Source organism: Hyalella azteca, unplaced genomic scaffold (genome assembly GCF_000764305.2).
Source record: "Hyalella azteca isolate HAZT.00-mixed unplaced genomic scaffold, Hazt_2.0.2 contig11104, whole genome shotgun sequence".
In the NCBI taxonomy this organism is placed as follows: domain Eukaryota; kingdom Metazoa; phylum Arthropoda; class Malacostraca; order Amphipoda; family Hyalellidae; genus Hyalella; species Hyalella azteca.
In genome coordinates, this window is record NW_025941113.1 from 785,841 (window position 1) to 807,974 (window position 22,134).

At 40.4% G+C, this 22,134-nt stretch overlaps 1 protein-coding gene across 1 annotated transcript; it reads left to right on the forward strand.

The window, feature by feature from the left end:
- Positions 1-4,791: 4,791 nt before the first annotated feature.
- On the forward strand, positions 4,792-21,817 carry LOC108674534. The gene is made up of 21 exons (XM_018162495.2): positions 4,792-5,124; positions 6,686-6,811; positions 7,306-7,515; positions 7,693-7,788; positions 8,179-8,343; positions 8,762-8,917; positions 9,226-10,909; positions 11,261-11,354; positions 11,763-11,907; positions 12,308-12,503; positions 13,297-13,385; positions 14,271-14,562; positions 14,833-16,381; positions 16,635-16,861; positions 17,243-17,496; positions 18,305-18,310; positions 18,576-19,221; positions 19,493-19,569; positions 19,807-19,893; positions 20,272-20,635; positions 20,978-21,817. Exons 1-21 carry the CDS (start codon positions 4,960-4,962, stop codon positions 21,145-21,147), a joined length of 6,798 nt encoding a protein of 2,265 aa, XP_018017984.2. The 5' UTR covers positions 4,792-4,959; the 3' UTR covers positions 21,148-21,817.
- Positions 21,818-22,134: the final 317 nt, after the last annotated feature.

Below are 22,134 nucleotides of genomic sequence, written 5' to 3' on the forward strand. Positions count from 1 at the left end.
TTGAAAAAATCGCTGTTTGCACTTCGCAAACATGTCATTTCATAAAATTTTCAACTTGCACAATCCGCATTGCTTTGCCGTAACCAGCCAAAATATCCTGCAGAAAAAACATACCTAAACCTTGTAATGTAAACAAATCAACTAAACGTTTATTTGAGATCGCACTGTACCACTGTCATAGTCGCCGTGTAATTTTAAGATGCGTTGCCAGGTAGTTTTCAATGAAAAGCCATTTACGCTGAGTAATGAAAAGCAATTTACAAGCCACAAACTTATTTACAAGGTTGCATGCACGTGTTACCCCAAATAACTAATTTTACCCTAAAATCAGTCTGATTGTACAGCAAGTGTCTGAGTGTCAATTGATTGAGCTGAACATGTGATAATGCAGTGGCAGTCTGACTGCTCTAATGTGACCACAACTACATAATCATAAGCTTGATGTTTACATTTTTTTGGGCAGGAACTCATTGCAACTGATTTCCAGACAAGCTTCAGTGCTTCACTGCATCTGCATCCTGATCAATCCAACATATCGGAAACCTTACTTTTTTTAAATAGTTGGCTGCAGTGGCCGAAGACTGACAAATATATTGAATGCAAGAATTTCAATCTAAATGTGTCGGCAAGATCTTCTGAAGGCATAAATTTTGCTACTGAAACGTGGCCAAAGATCTAGCTATATTCATCCACTCTCTGCACAGTGTTGTCAAGAGTGCCGCAAGAATGTCCATTGCCACTACCTTGATGGACGGCCAATCTTGTCCACTGGAATGCCTGTGAATAAAAAAAATGTTAGAACTTTTGTTCAGAAATCTGCCTGTAAGTTAATCCTAAAATTAAACATCTATTCATATTCAATTTATTTTTGCGGTTACCCATGTAGGTAGTTCCGGGTTCTGACATAATGAAAAGGAAGCCTCTAAAAATAAAAATAAATAAAATTTTCAAACAATTTTTTTGTCTACCAGGCAATGAAAAAAGAAATAAAAAGACAAATGAAATTATAATTATATATTGAAAAATCATAATTAATTTCGTAGTTTCATCCGCAGCGCGGGAAGTGAAAAATGTAATCCGAGATTTTAATTCTGCTCCCACATACGTACCGGGCACTTTGATATGGACTAGTTTAAGAATATGCTGTCCGACTGTCGTTCAGTGTCTAATTTAATAATGAACTATTCCATTCGAATTCGCTTGCTAACAAATTCAATACTATGGAAGTGGGTTTTTAAATGATGAAATGTGAACGAGATTGTGAGGAAATGTGAATGAGTGTATGAGAAATTTTGAATGCGTCTAAAGAAGGACTTGCCATAATCCTAGATTGCCACCCTGCTACCACTGTCTGCATCCCTAGTACCACTCTCAGAGGAGATCAGTGCATCATCAAGGGCTTGTTGATACAGGGTCCAGTTAGCTTCATATAATTTCCACCTCACTGGGACATTTTCAGAAGATTTAACAAGCCTGGTTCCAATCTTACAAAAGATTGGGAAATTATCACTGCCTAAGTCTGGCCCTTTTGTTAAGATGGCTCTGGTAGACATATTAGAACTGAGGATGACCAAGTCCAGGCAAGAGGTGGTACCACAGCGATTGTCAATGTAAGTGGGGAAGCTACCATCATTCAAGAGACAAATGGAAAAACCCAGTGAGTGATGCACGAATACTGTCATCCAGTCATTTCTCACTAGAGGCCAGCTCCTCCTTCATGATCCCTCTAAGGTCTGCAAAGGCACTCTCACTCCCCTGCTGTTCTGTAGCAATAACTGTGGAACCAGATTGAGCTTGTTGACTCACAAGAGGCTGAGACTGCTTGGTATGAACACCTGAGCAGCTGCCTTGGGATTGATGAACATCAACTGGGATTTCCACAGTGGTAAGAGCCAATGGTGATGGATAAAGAGGGCTTGAGTTTGCCACAATAGAAGCATAGGAAGCAGGTGAGCGTGGAACAACTGGACCAGGAGATTGTCTTTGTGCTGACAACTCTACTTCCTTAGCAGCCTGAGCATAAGTGTAACCAGTGGCACGCAGCTTTTCTACTGCAATGGCTTTCACAATAAATGGGCACTCTCGGGAATTTGCAGCATGGGATCCTTTACAGTTGGCACAGTGCTTCTCATCTGATTTACAAACTGTGTGCTCATGTGGTCCAGCACATAGAAGACACCTTCCAGGAGAATTACAACCCTCTGCTAAATGTCCCAATCTTTGGCATCTGTAACATCTCAAAGGAGCAGCCACAAATGGTCTTACTGGGTAGGATACATATCCAATTCTGACCTGACTAGGCAATGTCTGTCCCTCAAATGTTAACTTCAGAGTAGCTGATGGCTCACGTTTTCCATTTCGAGTTCTGGTGAGCCTAGTGATGCCAGTGATGACAGAGTCTCCAGCGTTAGCAATTTCCAATATATCTTCAATGACCACACTGAGATCGATTGGACCCACAACTCCACACACACGGATATCTGATCCAGGCTGGTAGCATCGGACTGCCCATTTTCCAATCGTGCACACAGCTAGAAAGTTGGACATCTGATTTCCTCTAAAAGAGGGTGATTCCAAGGCAATCAGCTGGCGCCGAGGATTAGTGCGCACATTCAAATCACTATTTTACCAAAAATTGAGTTCTTGATACCCTGGGCAAGGCCAATTGGGTCCTTCAGAAAGCTCAGAGCATTGGGTCCCTGAGGCTTCACCAAGATGGTCTGGCCAGAACCAGCACTTTGCAAAGTTGAATTAGATGGTAGTGTTTGCTTTGCCTTTACTTGACATTGGCTGCCATATGAATGTCCATTTACTGGTGCACCTGATAATTTTCTGCTATTCACAGCTGCACGTTTCACCATACTGCCAGGAAGACTCTCACTTGAACTGTCTGAGTTACGGTTCCTACGCTTTCGAGCACGAGCAGAATTAGCAGGGGTAGCCTCAATGATACTGTCACTGTCAGGGTCTGAGTTTTCAATAACAAGGTTGCCAGAATCTGCACCACCCCTCTCCACCATTGCAACTGACTCATCTGTCTCCACCACTCCAGATCCAGATGACCCTGGAGGACCAAATCCAGACCCAGCAAGGTAGCTGGGATCCGCCATGTTTAGCCAAACTCCAACTCCTTGTGGAAAGGACAAAGCCAAATGCACAAAACACAAAAAAGTAAACTAATAAAAGAAATAACAATTTTAATACAGATAAAGAAAGAAAAGAAAAATATAAAATAAACTCAAAATAAATTAGGTAGAAGAAAAGAAAAAAAAAATTCAGCAAATCAGAATGGCAAACCCCTGAGGGAGAAAGCCAGTTGTGTTTATAAGGTATCAAACTTTAAATTATTATTATTTTAAGTAAATACAAATGCTTATCCTTCGACAATAAATTCACCGGTTCTTTAGAGAGCTCAAATAACACACGTGCTTCCGCCGTGAACGCAACTGACTTTCTCCCTTTAAGTTGTGAAACCGTTAAAATAATTTTTCCTGGTATCCATAACTGATCATTAACTTTGCATCTTATTAAATGATAGATAAAACTAATTATCTATTAAATTGTTCATATATCAAATTATGAATTTTAAATACTTGTACACAAATTTTTGTGATTAAATAGCGTCACCGCTGTTGAATTTAAATACGCCACATGTTACATGACTAAATGCTTTTCGATTTAAAAAATAAAATAATTACTGCTTCTAAACAACCAACATGTTCTAAAAGATATGAGACGTTTGAAAACTCGTGATGGGAGATGAAATCATCTGGAATATGAAGTGAAGTTATTTAGACAATATCTACAAAATAGGGTAAAAATGTGAAAAGATTCATATCTGGTTGCATACCAATGGTTGTTTATAGTTTAAAACAACTTTCCATCATTTAAATCTCAGTATGGAATGTGGATCAAATCCATTTGTTGTGAAATTAAACTAGACAGAACTAAAACAGAAGTGTGTGACCCCGCCATGTCAAATGTTTTCATGGAAGCACACTGTGCTCGTACGCAGTGAAAGAGTTACAGTATTGTATTGACCAAATCGTGAAAATTTTTTGCAAAGGTGGATATGAATTTTTTTTATTTTAGAACATATTCATTGCAAAAATTTGTCAACTACAGATAAACAACTAGTAAACTTGATTGAGAGAGGCGTAGCCAACACGGTATTGGATTTTAAACCACGCAATATTTCGGAAGCGTGGCAGTTTCTGATGAGCTCAGTGTATCAATTTTCACTGCAGTGGAAGGTGTAATGTGGTAGGTTTTTCGATACATTTTCTTATGTTAACTTGCGAATATATTACCTATACAGAATTCCACACGGATTTCAGACCAATTAATTGGGTCAAGTGAATTCACTAAAAAAAAAGATTAGTAACAAAGAATTATCTCCTATCAAATCGTTGACTAAAGTGTACAATGACACTTCAAGATTCAAAGCTTATTGAACATGTGTCCCTTTGGAGCCAGGATATTCCATAGATAAGTAAAAAAATTTCTATCCTGCTGTGCACCCTGGCCCTGGACCCGGGAGCAGGCCCATCAGACACAAATTCATGGCTTGTTAGTCCAAGAGACAAAATTGGCAGAAAGAAAGAATCTTGCCAAACCATTTAGCTGGTTATTAAGATATTTCCTCTATTAGATGTACACTTGACATGTATGCTAGCATGATAGCATATATTTTATTCTATAATGTTTCTAGAAAAAATTTAATTCTATTCATAACACTGTACAGTGTGATTTGTTGACACTCTTTGAAATTTTTCAATCAATTCTTAATTTCAGAAACAGTTCTACATTTGAAACTGTCAAATCAGATAGAATTAGAATACCAACCAATTAGAATTTTGTGTGCCTCTTATGATGAGTGTTTGTGAATACTGCAAATTTACATATTGATACATTAAGGATTGGTCTAGTTATTATTTCGTATCAATCATGAATGGTGTCATGGATAGCCACCCTGAGGCCTCAGAAGTAGCACATGACTACAAAGAAGCTCTGGCTGACCTGAACAGCTCCAAGCCTCAAATAACATTCTTGACAATGCTGGCTGATGAGAACAAGGAACATGCAGCTGTAATTGTCTCTGCCATTCAAGAATATGCTCATTCGGTAAGTGTAGTGTTTTAATTAATCCCAGTTAATTTCAATTAGCTCTTGTTAATGTATAGTGTCCTTCATTTTCTTATCATGTTTGGTCACTAAATGAAAAAAATTCTTACTGTTCTATATTAAATCTGTAATTATTATAGGCAACTATATTGTACCTTTCTGAATTTAATCTGTAAGTATTATAGGCAACTATATTGCACATTTTTAAATTGAATCTGAAAGTGTTATAGGCAACTATCAATTGGTAGGAAATGCCAATTCTTGCAAAAAAAAATATTTAACCCATTCTTCAGTTGAACCCTCTTTAACTTCTTTCAGCTAAACCCAGTTTAACCCTCTTTCAAGCTTTTTTTAACCTTCTCATAACATACTCTTGGTCAGAGGTCGGTATAAGGCAAACAAATATTTGTCAGAGAGTACCTATCACAGTTTTCCACTGCTTGTAGCAACCAATTCTGGAGGTTTTCTAAGCACAGCTTTTCCTTAGAATACAGATTTTTGAAGCTCCTGCCAAACAGTTTTTATTTGCACTGGGTTCTGTAGGTGTCGATAGTTGTTTGCTATAATTTTAAGAGCCAGTGTCATTTGATTTTGCCAAATAATTGGTTTTAGACAGACCTCTTTCACACAAATTTGACTTATGGCCAGACCCAGGCTTTGCTTAGGATGTTTTTTTCCATCTCTTCTGATAGCAGTCATTACTTTTAAGACAGAGTGCCTTTTGACAAGTCAATCATTTAGGAAGTTTCTGATGCACTAGCGCCTGCCATACAGGCATAACAATTTGGCCTCTTTGAAACTTGGAGAGGCTTGCCATTTCTATTAGGTTTTAGCCACAGAAATTTTATTGAAAAATATATAATAGCATAAAATATCAATTAGCAGCGATAGTACATTAACAATAAACATTAAATATGTCAAGTTTATTGCTAAAAACATGTTCAAAAAATAAAAAATTGTGATCTCAAAATTTTGGGCTTTTCCCTTATATTGTCCAACCCCTGTATACTTAACATTAATTAGTATTATTGTGTTACATTACTTGGTTATATTGCACAAATTTTTAATACAGATATCTGAGCAAAAACTTTTCAAATTTGAGTATTTTCATTCCTGAACATAATTGGGGTTATCTGCCTTGTTATTGGTTCAGTAGATGCTAAGATGCTGCAATGTGTGTTTATAAACTATGTTATGATTTATTTTATAAGAACATTGTATTAACTATTAGAAAGTATGGCCAAGTTTAAAAATTACTTTAAATTACATAAATTACATGAGACAGAGAGGTCTGTCTCATGAACACTTTAAATATTTTGCATATCAAAGGCACAAATCACATTTGAAAAATTTATCAAATATGGTGACTGTCCTAAAAGATTTCATGTAATGTTATATTGAACTTGCAAATGTAAAGGTAAAGTATCTAACTTCAATGTGATTAATTATGCTATTTTAAAGCTAGTTCTATGATTTTTAGTTGTTGTTTAGGCTAAATCACCTGCTAAAGGATTAATGAATATTCACTCTAGCACTGAAACTCATCATTTTTTTTTTTCAGTGTCCCCAGGTGCAGAAGTTGCCTTGCTTATACCTGGTGGACTCTATCATCAAAAATGTTAAAGAAGACTACATCAAACTCTTCCAGCTGAAAGTGCATCATCTTTTTGCTCACATTTTTGAAAAAGTGAGTGTTTTCTATAATTTTAATGTTTACAGTTGGTCATCAGTCTAGTAACAATGTTATCTATTGCTACATAATTGAGTTGGATTTTAGGGATTGTATCCTATCATTGTTCGTCTTATAAGAGTATTCACAAGGAATACCTGTGTCACACTACTCAGAAGTTGAGGGACTTGGTAAGACATTATTAATAATGTAAACTGGCTTACCCTTTGACATTTTTGTTCATGACAATGGAAAGCCATTGAGATATACTTCATCATTCACTATATCATCATAAATAATGACTCTGCAGTAATAGTGTTAAAATGAGTTTTAATTTTTCTTCTTTTTAGAAACTCCTCTAATTGTTGGCATTGAAAACTGCCATAGGTACCTAGTGTCCAGAAGGATCAGTAAAGCAAATATCTGAATGTAAAGTACGCTGTTGTCATTGATGATTATTATGATCTGTGGCCACGATTGTTTGTATATTTAATGGTATCTCATTCTACAAGGTGGATGAAAGAACTCGTCGCAAGATGTATGAACTGCGCCAGACTTGGAATGATATATTCCGCAAGTCTACTCTCTATGGATTAGATGTGAAGGTCCAGGCCCTGGACCCGGCATGGCCAGTCACTGCTCCCACTCCTTCAGCTTCAGTCCCTAGTCAATCTTCTCGTGCTAAACCAAGCACTATTTTTGTGAACCCTACCCTTCTTAAGGTGGGCTGCTTGCAATACAAATTTTCTAAACAGTGCATTCAAATTTTGCTAGTTTTAATTTAATTAATGCTTGTTTGTAAAGCACTTTTGAAAGTTTGATTAACCTTAGCACTTAGCACTTTGCAAAATTGTATTTATTTTTGTGAGAAGAATATTTAAAGTTCATTATTTTTACAGAGCCGGGGCTTGTCTGCCTCAGGAGCTGAGGTTGGTGCGCTCCCAAAGGAGCTGGACATGGAATTGAAGAAAAAGCTTGCCCTGGAAAAAAAACAGGTTTGTGAAGTGATTGCCCATTGCATTCCTTTGATCAATTTGAATTATGTAGGTATTCTCTTCGACACCATAATTTCTAAGCTTGTATCTTTGTCAAAAATTTTTTACCTCACTTTCGAGTGTTATGAATTTTTTCAGAAAAATTTCAAAATTTGAGTATTTCAAGCAAACCATTCTTTTTCTAATCCCAGTAACATGAATTATTTATAGGTATATTTTATCTTAATTGAAAAATTGCAACATTTCTTCAGAATGGGAATATGTAAATTTTTCATCAAGAAGTTAACATTCAATTAACGGATGAATGGAAAATGAGTAAATTTGTTGCACTTTTACTACCTCATCAATCTTTTGATCATATTTACATTAAAAGTGTTTTCATTTTTTCAGGCTATGGCAACTGTAGAGAAGCCTGCTGAGAAGCAGAGCTCTGGCATCAGCAGCAGCAGCAGCAGCAGCTTATCTAAGCCAACTGCCTGGCCAAGTGAAGCTTCTGAAGCGTTTCCTCCTGCTGTTCCTGATACGGCTAAAGCTTCTGTTCGTATAGACCGGAAGGTAGTATTGTAGCTGCAGTTTGTATGGACCAGAATGTGGTAGTGAACCTTCTACATTATTATTCGAGAAGGGAATTGCAATTCAGGAACTAAGCTTTAAAAATATAAACATGTATATATTTTCATAAAATATAAATGGTAACATGTGTTGCCATTTATATTTTCATAAAATATAAATGGCAACATGTGTTGCCATTTATAAGAGTGCAAACTCAACAGTTAGTTGACAAGCTCATGTTAATTACAAACCACAATAGCGCAACTGACTTTATTGTCCTAACTTTGAGCGGCGTTAGCATCAATTGTTTAATTTTAAATATGGCTTTTTCCCTTAATCTACCACTGTAGTAAGGCCCTCACTGGGCTTCTAGCTCAGTCTTCCCCATTTTTTCCCTAATGCTTATTTTGCATCATTCTAGCCCACTGGCAGCAGCAGCAGTAGCGGTAGTAGCTCCCGCAGTACGGACAAAAGCTCCAGCCGTGAGCATTGGCTCAAAAGTTACAAAATTAAAAAGAAATCAACCGACTCCGATGCATCTAGCTCCTCACAAAAGCCTTCTTCTAGCTCCCAAAAGGTGAATTAAAAGATTATAGTTCTATTCATTTCGAGAATATCAGTTAATGGGCCCTGTTGCGGTATACATGAAGTTTATGAAAGACCTTCCATAAGTACTATTTAAATCAATTTATATTTTTATATTTGTGATTATTATAATTCAATTTTTGGGCATTAATTAATCCAGTTACCTGATTTATCTCCGGTGATCATTTGCTAATCAAGATTATATCAAAAATATATTAATGTTGTTACAAGGTTAGCTCACCCTTAGCATCATTGCTTATAGTTTTTTCCTCGTGCTTGTTTCAATGTTTGTCTCTGCAGCCGAGCCAGTCTCCCCTAGCGACTCTCCCTGAGCCTCGGCGCCCCCCGCAAGCCACACCGCCAGTCAAGCCTCAGCGAGTCCCCACCCCGACCTTAGCTCCCCACGCCTCACCCGCAACTACCGCCGAGAAACATGCTCCATCTCGCGACCCCCGAGCCCAATCTCATGACCCCAGAGCCTCATCTCAAGACCCTCGAGCCTCATCTCAAGACAGTCGAGCCTCATCTCAAGTCCCTCGAGCCTCATCTCAAGACTCTCGAGCCTCATCTCAAGATTCTCGAGCCTCATCTCAAGACCCTCGAGCCTCTCCCCACGCCTCACCCGCAACTACCGCCGAGAAACATGCTCCATCTCGCGACCCCCGAGCCCAATCTCATGACCCTCGAGCCTCATCTCAAGACCCTCGAGCCTCATCTCAAGACCCTCGAGCCTCATCACATTGCGCTATTCCTGCAGCCACCAGCAGTCGAGACCCTCGTTTGGGGACTGCCCGGCCTGTGGAGCGTCCCTCTAGCATGCACGCCATTCATCCGCTCAAGTCGGCGACTGCCAGATCTTCTAATTCATCCAGAGACCCTCGCGTTGTAGGCAAAAGCCGCAATATTTCCTCGCGGTCTCTCTCTAAAGAAATTGCTGAAGAAGCTAATCAGCTTTTCAAACCTGATGTCCTCACTAAGGTTCCCACGAAAATAAAAATCGATCTGAAAGTTTTTGATGCTAGTAAAAGTAAGCCTCAGGTGCCGGTGACTTCGAACAGAGACCCTCGAATAATGTCCCGGGATCCTCGTCTAGCACCCAAAGACGAGATCAAGCCGTCGGAGGTCGCTACCCTTCCACCCAGTAGCTCTGTTCCAGCGTCGTCTAGCACTTCAGAGGCGCCATCTAAAAAAGAGCCCAGTGCTTCTGCTACTAAGGATACTTCAAAAATGCGGGATAAGTCAAATGACCGTAGGGAAGAAATTCAGCGTGAGCTGAAGAAAGTTGACAGGAAAGAAAAACAACGTGTTGAAAACCGCTCTTCTTCTCCTCGTTCATCTAATAAAGTGGAACGAAGTCAGTCTCCGACGAAGCACCGTGAATCAAGTGCGCACAGAAGTAAAGATGGACGATCTAGTTCCAAGTCCAGTACCCACGAACAAAAGAAACGAGACTCCCCTAATGTAGGATCATTGATTAAATCAAACTCATTTGTTGATACCAATGACTCCAAAACAGGACCTCCTAAGGACTCTCAAAAAACTTCTGCATTGAAAACATCCAGTACACACGTCACGCCGGCCGAGGCGTCGAATGTCTCTGTTCAGTCCGACGCAGGGTCCTCCAAGTCAGAGGACCTCAAGGCAAGTATCACCACCACCACCACCTCTGGTCCGGGACCAAATGAGGAGTCTAAACCAGCGTTGTCCACTGATAATAAAGCAATTCCTGATGAACCATCTACCACCTCAAGCGCTAAAGACTCTTTCCGCAACGTTGACCGTTCCTTGTCGCGTCACCGGCAGCATCTCAGGAAACGCGCTACTCCCAGTCCCGAACCCATGGAAATCTCTCCACCTCCTGAAATTTTTTCAAAAGAAAACCAAGAGAAAAAGAAGGAAAATCCTGAAGATGGGACTGACTCTGACGAGAGTGACCACTATGAAGCCAACAAACCAAACCCGCTGATTTACATGGATAAAAAAGGTAATTGTATTGTGCTTTTAATCAGTTTAATCTTAGTGTATTAGAGTTCGTGCAAACATCGAGTAGAATCATTTTGAATTAATTTAGAAGTTTTATTATAGTTTCGAATATGCATCTTTAAATCTATAAAACTTTCATGGGCCAATACATTGTACCTTGTTCCCTTTTGGTATTGAATTATTATTATTAATGTTATCGTCGAAATAGATGGGAATTTCATAGTTGTGCATCACATTACATTTTTATGCTCTGCCTCTTTTGTTCCCAGCTTGTTGGAAGCACAAAGATGTTCCAGTAATGACCCACTGCGATGAATTAAATGAATTGTAATGGCAAATTATTTTTTCTCAGGTGACGTCGACTTGAGGCTGATGGGCGCGTGTGCTCCTGGTAAAAGCTTGCCTCCCGCTGACACGTCAGCGGCTGGCCCTGAACCCGACGACGAGTAAGTTTCATTCCAGATGCGCCAATTTGCAGTATTTTGATCTGTATTTTCTGCAGTACAGCTTTGAGTTGCTTAATTTTTCAGCAATATAATGAACAAGCACCAGAGAGTGTGCACGTTTCCTGCAGTCCAATAACACTGAGATGGTGATAAATTTTTTCTGCCATGTCATGAATAACTATCAGAGTGCAAATTGCGTCTGTTGAGTTTTTGTTCCACAGATAATGTGAACACTATTTATACGTGTGTTGCATTCAATTCTTGTAAGATTGACGTTATTTATTAATTTTGTGTTTTTAAATTCAGTTGTATAAAGCTTGCACTGTATAAATAATATTTTTATATGCTTGACATACCTAATAAATTTTTCGCCTCCACGTTGATAACTGTTATTTTTTTTATGGTCAGTTTGTTCGGCTCAACGGACGTGGACTTGCGGACGCAGGTGCTGCCCGCGGCCTTCCAAGAGGGCGCCGCAGTCACTGCTGGTGGGCTGTCCGTCGCCAGGGAGGACCAGGACCTTCGTAAGCCAGGGCCTGCCGTCGTAAAGCCGGTGTGTATACAATCATTCAGCCCTCCTTCATCTACTAACAGATGCTGTACTTATTTATACAGCCCTCCTTCATCAACTAACAGATGCTTCACTTATTCATTCAGCCCTCCATCACTAAAAAACAGATGCTTCACTTATTCATTCAGCCCTCCATCACTAAAAAACAGATGCCTGAAATAAGTGACTGCTACATCTTCCATCATAACGTATAGATGTAGCGCCGACAAACTGATGCTCCTGTCATGAATGGTTATTTTTTTTGTGTTGATTGGTATCCTGTAGCTACTCTTTGCATGAATTTACATCATTATTCATACATTAAATTTAGTGAAGGTTTACTCGGAGTCTCAGTTCCTTTACCCGACTGTGGTCTGTTGAAATAAATGAGCCTTGTTCACAGGATCTACCAGTAAACGATGTTACAAAAGAAGCTCCTGATGACCCAGAAATTCTCATCGTGGAGCACAAGACACATCCTTCAAACTGGGCCAAGTTCAGAGAAAAGAACCCAGAATTCAAGCAATTCCAGCGCTCGTGCAGCACTCCTTCTCTCCCTGACACAAGTGTTCCAGCCATGCAGCACAGCCTCTCCAGAGGTGAGTCTTGTCTGCAGCACAGCCTCTCCAGAGGTGAGACTTGTCTGTACCATAGCCTATCCAGAGGTAAGCCTTGTCTGTACCATAGCCTCTCCAGAGGTGAGTCTTGTCTGCACTACTGCTTCTCCAGAGGTAAGCCTTGTCTGCACTACTGCCTCTCCAGAGGTGAGCCTTGTCTGCACTACTGCTTCTCCAGAGGTAAGCCTTGTCTGCACTACTGCTTCTCCAGAGGTGAGACTTGTCTGCACTACTGCCTCTCCAGAGGTGAGACTTGTCTGCACTACTGCTTCTCCAGAGGTGGGTCTTGTCTCCACTGTAGCAAACTATCACCATGACTAAACTATGACGTACGTTATTGAATGACATTTGTATAACAACGTCGCCTAAGCATCAACTTAGGTATTTAATCTAATAAATTGAACTTGATTAATAATTAATCCACCATTCAGTGTTCGGCAAGGAGCTTTCCCATTTACCAGTGGAATCCTTTGTGATGAATTGTGGTCATGAATTTTTCATGACTCGCCTATTATTTATATTTTATTTGTTTAAACTATATTCATGTAACTAACACTGGAACTCTGCTAGGAAATATACATCTTAGGATGTATAATTAAGAAGTATACATCTGGTTAGGAAATTTTCATCAGGAAATTTAGGAAATTTCCATCAAATATACATCGGGTTAGGAAATATATTTTCGAACCTCTGTTAGGAAATATACATGTGGTTATTATTTCCTAATATTCATGTAACTAACGCTGGTTACTCTGTGTTTTTTGGCCTCTATCAGCGCGCGCGATCAAGAAAAGTCTTTTTGGAGATGACGACGGACAACTTCTCTCCAACGAGGCCATGCTGGCTGATTCAGCCGGACTCAAGGTTAGTAATATTCTTCAATGTCATTGTGCCTGGCATTCAAACGTAGTAAGATAATACTAACCGAGCTCTAGAGAAAATTAGTTTTTTTATTTTAAAAACAGAGCTCAATCAATTGAGTTTTAACGGGCGAATGAATGCATGAGACAGTAGAACTAAGATGACGAGGAGTGTCACCGACAGTGGGAAATAGCCTGGCATGATGCAAGCCGTAGAATAAGTGATTAGGAATTAGGTAAGTGATTTTGAACTTGTTTAGGCAATCAGATAACTTTGTAACAAGCCCGAAGCTGTTCAGGTCGCTACCGGCTTGCTCACTACTGACAAACCAAATCGCTAGAGGTATGTGGCATTAGCATCATAAATAAATTCTAGATCAGAATGCCGAAACTACCTGTACGCATCAATCAGTAACTACTAATAACGTCACAAAGCAAGGATACAATGGAGATTAAATGTTCACAGAGCCACAGAAATTGATAAAGTTTATTGCTGCTAACAAATGATCCAACGAATCTGACGGAAAATATTGAGACCAACGCTCGCCATGGGAGATGCCCTATTAGCCCGAACATTTATCTGACGGCTTTTCTCCGCGAAATCGGAGGACAATTTCACGAAGATTCGACTTTGAAAATTAATTTCATCTGCTATCTCTATATTTGCTAGAGAAAAGGACTTTCACCTTGCTTCCCACAGTATTGACATTTATGAGTTTCATATTATATATAGATTCTATCAGTATTAGAACTTTTATAAACACCTCATTTCCTTCTATTCAAGTAAAATTACGTAGAATCGAACCAGCTGACAATGATCAATATTAATTAGGTGTGAAGCACGTTCATGTGTGATGTGCTCGGTATTTTAATGTGGTTGTGTTCACAGGTGATCATCACCCAAGCAGAAGAGCAGCTACGCCTGGGCCAGATCAGCATCGCTGCGTACAACAACACGCTGCAGCAGGTGCTTGCTGTCTATGAGAGGGACAAGATGCGGCGCGCTCAGGCCCGAGACAGGAGCTGCAGCCCTGCCCCCATCAGAGACCATCAAGCCGTGTCCCCTCACATCAGATCACCTGCAGAGAAATCGAATCTCCTGCCACCCCCACCTCTGCCTCCTCAACTGCGGGGACCTCTTGACAAGGGAAGAAGTCCTTTGCCTCCGCCTCCCAGACCTGGTCAGTACAGTTGAAGCCCTCTTTAGAATATTTGTTTTTTGTTCTGCTTTGATTTCTTTATGTTCTACGCGTGGGAAAAGGGTGATATACAAGATATGCAATTGAAATACTAAAAAAATACACACTGCTCAACAAATTTTCATCGTATTGATGCTTGAAAATTTTCATCAGGTGAACTGTCGTCTTATATGCACCTGTGCATGTGTCTTGAAATGAAATGCCATGGCATCTTTCAAATTCTTCTAGTCACAGTGTGTGTTGTTCTTGCAGACTTAGATCGTGGAAGTTATCACCGCGACTTACCCCCGGTTGATGGCAGCTTCAGGCCTGACTATTATGCCCACGATGAATGGACTGGAGAGCCGGACTTGCCTGTTGTGCCTGAAGAAGTTTTACGGCAGGTTACCAGAGAGTCGGAAACTCGCAAGATTGATATTGACGGATATTCTCGCGATATCCGCACGTACGGCGAGACCGCCATCCTCCTCATGGATGCCTTCGACCCGAGGACCGTCGCGTTTGAGGAGGGCCACTGCAACATCGTATTCGATGGCGGCGAATTCGTCATTCCCATGAATACTAATGACGATTATAAAGAATTTACAATTGAGGGTGAGACTCATCGCGTCAAATTGGGCGTACCGACGGCAGAACTTTTCCTCGACGGCCGAGGTTATCAGTGCTTCTTTGGAGGCAAACCCATTACCATCCACCTTGCTGGCCGCGTCCGCACTATCCGCTTGGATGGCAGACCTCCCAGCGTTACAATTGGGAAAGAAACCAATCGAGATTTCCTTCTTGGCAAAATCTCGCTTGTGGTTAATGCTAACACGAAACGCATGATGCCTGTGTACTTGGACGCAAAGCCTCAACGAATCACTATTGACGGAAAAATTCACGTGTTGAAGTTTGTAAATAAATTTTTAACCGTCAATATCAACACAGTGAATTTCCCCGTCTCTTATGGCGGGCTACCCACAAGTGTTAGTGTGCGCCAGATTCGCAAGTACCTGAGCTTCTCTGCCTTGCCTCCCGATATCATACCTGGCGAGACAACCGTCATCGGTATGGACTGTGACGTGCTCATTCCCAATTACCCTGCCCTCACGCGGTCACTTTATCAAACGACAGGTCGTCTCGCAAATAAGTACAACAAAGGTGCTTTACAACCACCACCAACACCTCCATCAAGCCTTGCTGCATTCTCTAAACTTCCCTCGACTCCTCAACCTCCATTCCCCGTCGCACCTGAAGTCCCCGTGACTAAAACCTCCATACCTATGTCAGCACCCCCACCATTCCCCACGCTTTCGCCGAGCCCCAAAGGAGCTGCGACTGAAGCAAAAACATCCGCAGTCGTCCCTGGCGCTTACATCACCAACGAAGGACCTTCCCAATCGCCGCCTCCGCGTTCAGTCACCCCTAGAGCCGTGACACCCTCGCCAGCACCCTCTTCAGGCTTGCCTTCTCTAGATGTGTCTTCTCTGCTGCAGACGCTCATCAAAGTCGGTATCATCGGTAAGCCCAACGCCACTGAACCTCCTAAAGACGCTTCATCCGACGCAAAAGAAAGCTCCGTCACTAGTGTGAGCAAGGCCACCCAAGACAGCTCCGTTACTGAAGTTAGCTCTGCTAAGGAAACTAGTATAACTCCAAGCATTCAAGTAAAGAAGATGGAAGACCTTAAGGCCAAGCCAAAGAAACCTGTTGCCATCGATGTTAACGATGAAGATTGGCTGGAGCCTGAAGAAGGAGCAGAGCCAAAACCTAGTAGTGTCGCTAAGATGGATTCCCTGTTCAAATCACAACAATTAAGAAGGTAATACACGCACTAAATTTAAATTTTAGATTTCTTTAGTGATAATTTCTTATTAATACTTCACTAACTTACTGATTTAGAAACATTCCTTCAATTCTAGAATTGACCAGTGTTCACACTTTGAACTCTTATTCATTTGAATTTGCGTGAACATTTTCGAATTCTGAAATAATTCCCAATCAGTCGTCGTAACAGCCATTAATCCTGCTATGTCATGTGATGTTTATGTTAAAATGAAATATTGTTTGTGCAGGCGCAGCAGCCCCCTAGTGGCATATTTGTACCGTGGCATGCAATGTTCGTCATGCGGCATGCGGTACCCCGCTGAGCAGACGGTGCATTATTCGCAGCATCTAGACTGGCACTTCAGGCAAAACAAGCGTGAGCAAGAGAGCACCAAGAAGGCCAATACCAGGAAAATGTACATTCCACTGGACGACTGGATGCAATATGAGGAAATCGAAGACGTCGATGAAAGAGGCAAGCTACTTTGTTCATTTCCGTTGAATTATATTTTAATTATTTGTCATGTATGCGCACGATTGCCCCATCATAAGTGTGAACAAATTCCTACTTTGTTTAATTAGGCCAGTTCAGGCTCATTCTCTATGCTGATTAATAAATATAAGATAAATATTACATCTGCTAAATTTGTACTAATGTTACACAAATTTGTATATATGATTAAATTTCAATGATTTCCTCGCTTGCTGTGTAAATTTTTAATTGTTCTACTACTAATGTATTGCTGTTTGTATCAACGTTATAGTCAACACTGCCTTTTATGAATTGAAAACATTACAGTTGCTTCCCAAAATATTAGCCAAACCTTTGAAATTAATTTCTTCGTTTACATTGCAGTGCCTAGTATGTTCGAGAATGAGAGTGGCGCTGGTGGTGCAGGATTGCTACGCGACACTTCGAGGGACGAGGACGAGGAAACTGAAGCCAGTGTGCCAGTGGACAGTGAAGAGCCTGGTCTGGGTGTGTGCCCTGTGTGCCGCGACACCTTCAGTCAGTTCTTCCAGCACCACACGGACGAGTGGCACTACAGGAACGCCGTCGCCAGGGACGGTGCCAACTACCATCCCAGCTGCTATCAGGACCTCGTCAAGGTGACATATGAGGAACTCTTCACTAAGTTAAACTGCTTTCATTCCGCATATAAAATTGCTTGAACTCTTCTTACTATTTTGATTTTACCATTGCATCATTTTTCGTGGCTCGTATTCTTCTCAGGTTCTTTTTCGTGTTTTGAATTCTACTCGGGTTTAGTGTTTACATTATTGCAAGGAATAACTCAACGGCAGTTTTCATGTTTTATCCTGTTTCTTGAGAGTTCTTCTAGTAGGAATTGTCCTTGCTCGACTTCTATACACTGAGATTGATGTTGTCAAATTCAGAAAAATTTCAAGAAGCAATAATACTTCATATTTCACGTAAATGCAAATCGATTTTACCCGCCAATTAGGCTGTATCCATTAATGTTCACCAGGAACTTTTATTCTATATTAGTAGAAAATTAAGTTTTCTTACCGAATTTGAAGGTCATCACTGCAATCCTAGAATTTAGACTCAAACAAAATTCTTCGATGTTAAAATCTAAGATAATTACTATATTCTGATTCTGAGACTTTTACCATAGAGTCCGTTTTTGTCAGTGATTATAGTCTGTTAATCGCCAATTTCATGAAAAATCGCTGTTCATTAAATGCGCTTTTGGTATATTTTGGTTACTGGAACTTCATGTTATGTGCTAATAATTAAGAATACCTTATATATCTTAGTTTGAGGTGATCACCTGGCTGCTGGGGCTTAACTAATGTCATATCAACCACTACAATATGCTAGTGATGATTTTTTTGCTTAGTAAAGCTCAAGCGAATTCATATAATAATTTTTTCGTTTTCATGTCTGTTCTAGGATACGGTAAGTGGATTGTCGTTGAACTTTGCAAACTCAAATTTGTCCTTTACTTTATTTCTAATGATTTGGACGTGTCAGAGTTAGTCTATGGGTTTTGTATATCAAGACTGCTGAAGGCTGAGCATTTTTGTTCAACGATTTGGAATTTTGATTATTTCATATTTGTGAATTTAAATGGATTGTTTTATGCGACGTTATATGTTAGTTTTCAAGAATTTGTATCCAACTTAAACTTATATAATTATCCATGAACGCGTTTTGTGAGCAGCAAAAAGAGAGGGAAGAAAATGCAAAAAGGGCGAAGGAAGAGGCCGAGGAAAAGGAAAGACTTGAAGCCCAACAAAAGCAAGAGAACGAGATGAAGGACGTTAAAGACGACGATAAGGAGGTTGTTGTGCCGGCAGATGTTTCAGCTCAAGAAGAAGTTTCTTCTAACTCTGAACCTGTTACTACTACTGCTGCTGCTGCTGCTGCTGCTGCTGACCTGATTGGCACCTCGGCTGGCTCAGGAGATGGAATAGTTTCTGCTGCAGTCGCTGCGTCATCGGCTGCACCTGAGGCTGATCCTGCAAAAACTGACTTGGATCCGACAAAGACTGTCACTGATCCTGCTGCGAATGTTCCTGCTCCTGTATCACTTAGCACTGATCCTACAGTGGCTGCTCCTGATCTCCCAGCACCTAAGGATCCTGCAGAGCCTGCCATTGATTCGCCTGTCCCTGATCCTGCAATGCCTCCTACCGACTCCACGACGTCTCCTGCTGATTGTGTCGCCGCCAGCACCCCGGCATCAGCTGACGCGGTAGCGGCGCCTGCCACTCCTGCAGACGCTGAGGGCGACTCATTGCAATCTGCAAATTCTTCGGCACAGCCAAAGAAGAAGAAGAAGAAAAAGAAGAAGAAGCCTGTTGTTCGTAAGTGGATCCTTTTAATAAGAGTATACTAGGCCGAAGTTATTTCTGTTAGCCACTATTTTAGTGTTGTAGAATTTGTGATTCTAATTGAATTTTGATTGCAAAAATTCTCGATCTACCTTAGCTCGAGGCACATACTGTATCTCAGCTTCAGTGTAGTTGCCTCATTGATATGCATTTATTTGTCGTTTGTAAATGTCTGTTGAGGTTTCTAGTTTTAATGACCGACCAAATATTGTTTTATTTTAAAATTATATTGAATAAATTTCAGAAATGCACGTGCCGGCCGTCCGCATCAAAGAAGAACCGTTGGACGCCATAGAAATCACGCAGTCGGGATCTTTTGTGGTATGTTACTGAATCACTTGAATCTATCTGCACGTACACATTAACCAGAATTCAAATATGTAGTGAGTTATTCTTGCCACAAAGGTTTATTTATTTTTGTTAGTAATAATGATTAATATTATTAAAATTGTACAACGTGCATTCATTTGCCAACTCACGACCTCCTCACCTTTTTGCTTGCCTTATTTATAGATGTATTTTTAGCGTATTGACTACAGAGCTTGTGATGATTTGCAGGACGGTGTCTTCGTGAAGCAAGAGAAGCCCGACGAGCCTGAGATCGAGGAGCATCCTCTGGATGAAGGAATCGAGGTGATGGACCAGGTACAGTTGACCGTCGTTTCTGCGTACAATTCCTCTATTTACTCGCCATGACTCTGGGAAATGTTCTTTGTTGATCTTTTCACCTAATTTTCTCTAATTTAATCATTTTTCAGTGATATTTCATCTGTTTTTTTACTCATTTTTTTCTTATCTGTCGCTATTTATTCTAGAAAATGCATATGGTATTTATTAGTTTGGCTGTAGTGGTTGTGCCGGCACCACCACTACGACTAACTGCCAATATGTTTAATTCCAATAAAAAATTATTTGTCTTTTTCCCTTTATGTAATATCATTATGGATATAAATCTGACTATTTTACAAATTTCGCCGTCGAGCAGATAGCTATTATTCACCTGGATGTTTTATTTCACTTCAGAGTGCGGCAGAGGACGAGGCGAGCATGATCCTCGACACTACAGGGGACATGTCAGCGTCCCGTAGCACACTTCTCACGTCCACCATAGACGGCAACGTCGAAGAGAACGAAGCTCCTGACACCAACCCTGCGACGGCGCCCCTACCTCGCATCAGGCTCAGTGGCGCCCTGGGAGGGCTGCTTGCCAAGGCCACCAACAAAGACATCCCTGCCGACTCTGCTGAAAAATCCGCTATCACCGTCATAGGGGATGACAGCAATCTTGCCACTGATGGCACATCTTCCCCTACTTCCCAAGAGAAAACGAATGACGGAAAAGATAGCAGCACAAATGCAAATGAGAACGGCGTTGCGGAGGATGAAGGCTAGTAACAATTAGCTAACTTAACTATTTTTTAAATCATTGACAGCGCTAAGTGGCGTGAATTTCTTCCAGTCCCGAGTTGTGTGTGTTCAGTTTTAAAATCCTAGTTATAGATTTCATGAACATTTTTCTAAACTTCCGATATATTTTTGTTGACTAATTACTAGTCTTGATACATCTTGAACTTACATGACCACATTCCATACTCTTGTTCTACACTTATATGAATTGATAAGAAACGTCTATTCGATTCGGTCATGAAATCTCATTAAAAATATCAGGGCTCTGATTATTATAAGAGATTGATTTATTTAAAATTAAAAGACGTTAATTTTGTTTCAGGTGTTGAAGGCGTCGATTCAGATGATGACATCATCGAGTGGGACGAATTTATCCCGCCGCCCTTCACGCCGGACCTGAAGTTGCATCCGCGCTTCGAAAACGCGCAGCTTGACGACCAGGGCATCAGACGCGCTGGGCTTGAAATGTCAGGTCTTTGTTCTGTTATGTGAAGACTGTGAGATGAAGAGCCTCGAAAGCTGCGATTCAGTGTACAAATTATTCGAGTACATCGTTGTAACTGTAGTCCTCGGAGAATCGGTTGAAATAATCGATTTTAGCTTATCATTAAAGCTTTTGGTTTGGTGTAATATTGAAATAATTGTAATAATGTTGTAAAATATAGGCGAGTATATAAACATTCATCTACTACTCCGAACCATTTGAGCATCTTTCTTCTTTACCGCTGATCTTAATCATCCAGTAATTTAACTTGATGATCTTACTTTGTCTAAACAAATTGGTGTTTCTTCATTTTTGACTAATTTCATTTATCAAAGTAGAAGTAACACCAGAATTAATTTCAGTATTATAGCGTGGGAAGATGTTGCCTAATTTTAATTCTAGAAGTTGTGACCGGCCACCAGCTTATTTTATTGTTATTTTACATCTGCGACATTTGCTCACAACTAAAGACATATTTTCTTACGTTGGTTCGTTTCATTGCCCTACTGCACTTGATTTAGAAGCAAGTTGGCCCTCAAGCGGCGGACTGCTACCAGAAACCAGACCTCCATTGTTTTGTTTCACCATCAGAAGTCGCTCTGAAAAACCAGCAATCATTCCTGTTCCTAATATGTACATATTTTCCTGTATTGAGTGATCAATAAAGTACTCGCCTTCTGAGCGTTTTTACTAACCTATTAGTATCTGTAAGAAATTGGTTCATTCCGTATGGGGTGAAGGCCGTTCAATGGTCTTCTCGTTAGTGGAAGCTCGGTAACTTTGGAACTAAAGCAATTTGGTTTATTTGTAATTAAATTCTTAAAATTCACCATATTTTTTTAAACTTCCACTAACGATGTGAAGGCCTGCAAACCGGCTTTCGCTTGGGGAAGTTCGTGGCGTTTCCCCCGGTCCTGAGTCGCCTCCTTAATATTTCCAACGTATATCAATATATTTACTAATATATCAAGACTCAAACGTAGGAATTAGTTTGA

Coding starts and splice junctions, on each gene's coding strand:
- LOC108674534 (XM_018162495.2), top strand. CDS start 4,960: ATGGATAGCCACCCTGAGGCCTCAGAAGTAGCACATGACTACAAAGAA. Junction 6,812..7,305: donor TTGCTCACATTTTTGAAAAA/GTGAGTGTTTTC, acceptor TCATTCTACAAG/GTGGATGAAAGAACTCGTCG. Junction 19,570..19,806: donor CGCAGTCGGGATCTTTTGTG/GTATGTTACTGA, acceptor GATGATTTGCAG/GACGGTGTCTTCGTGAAGCA.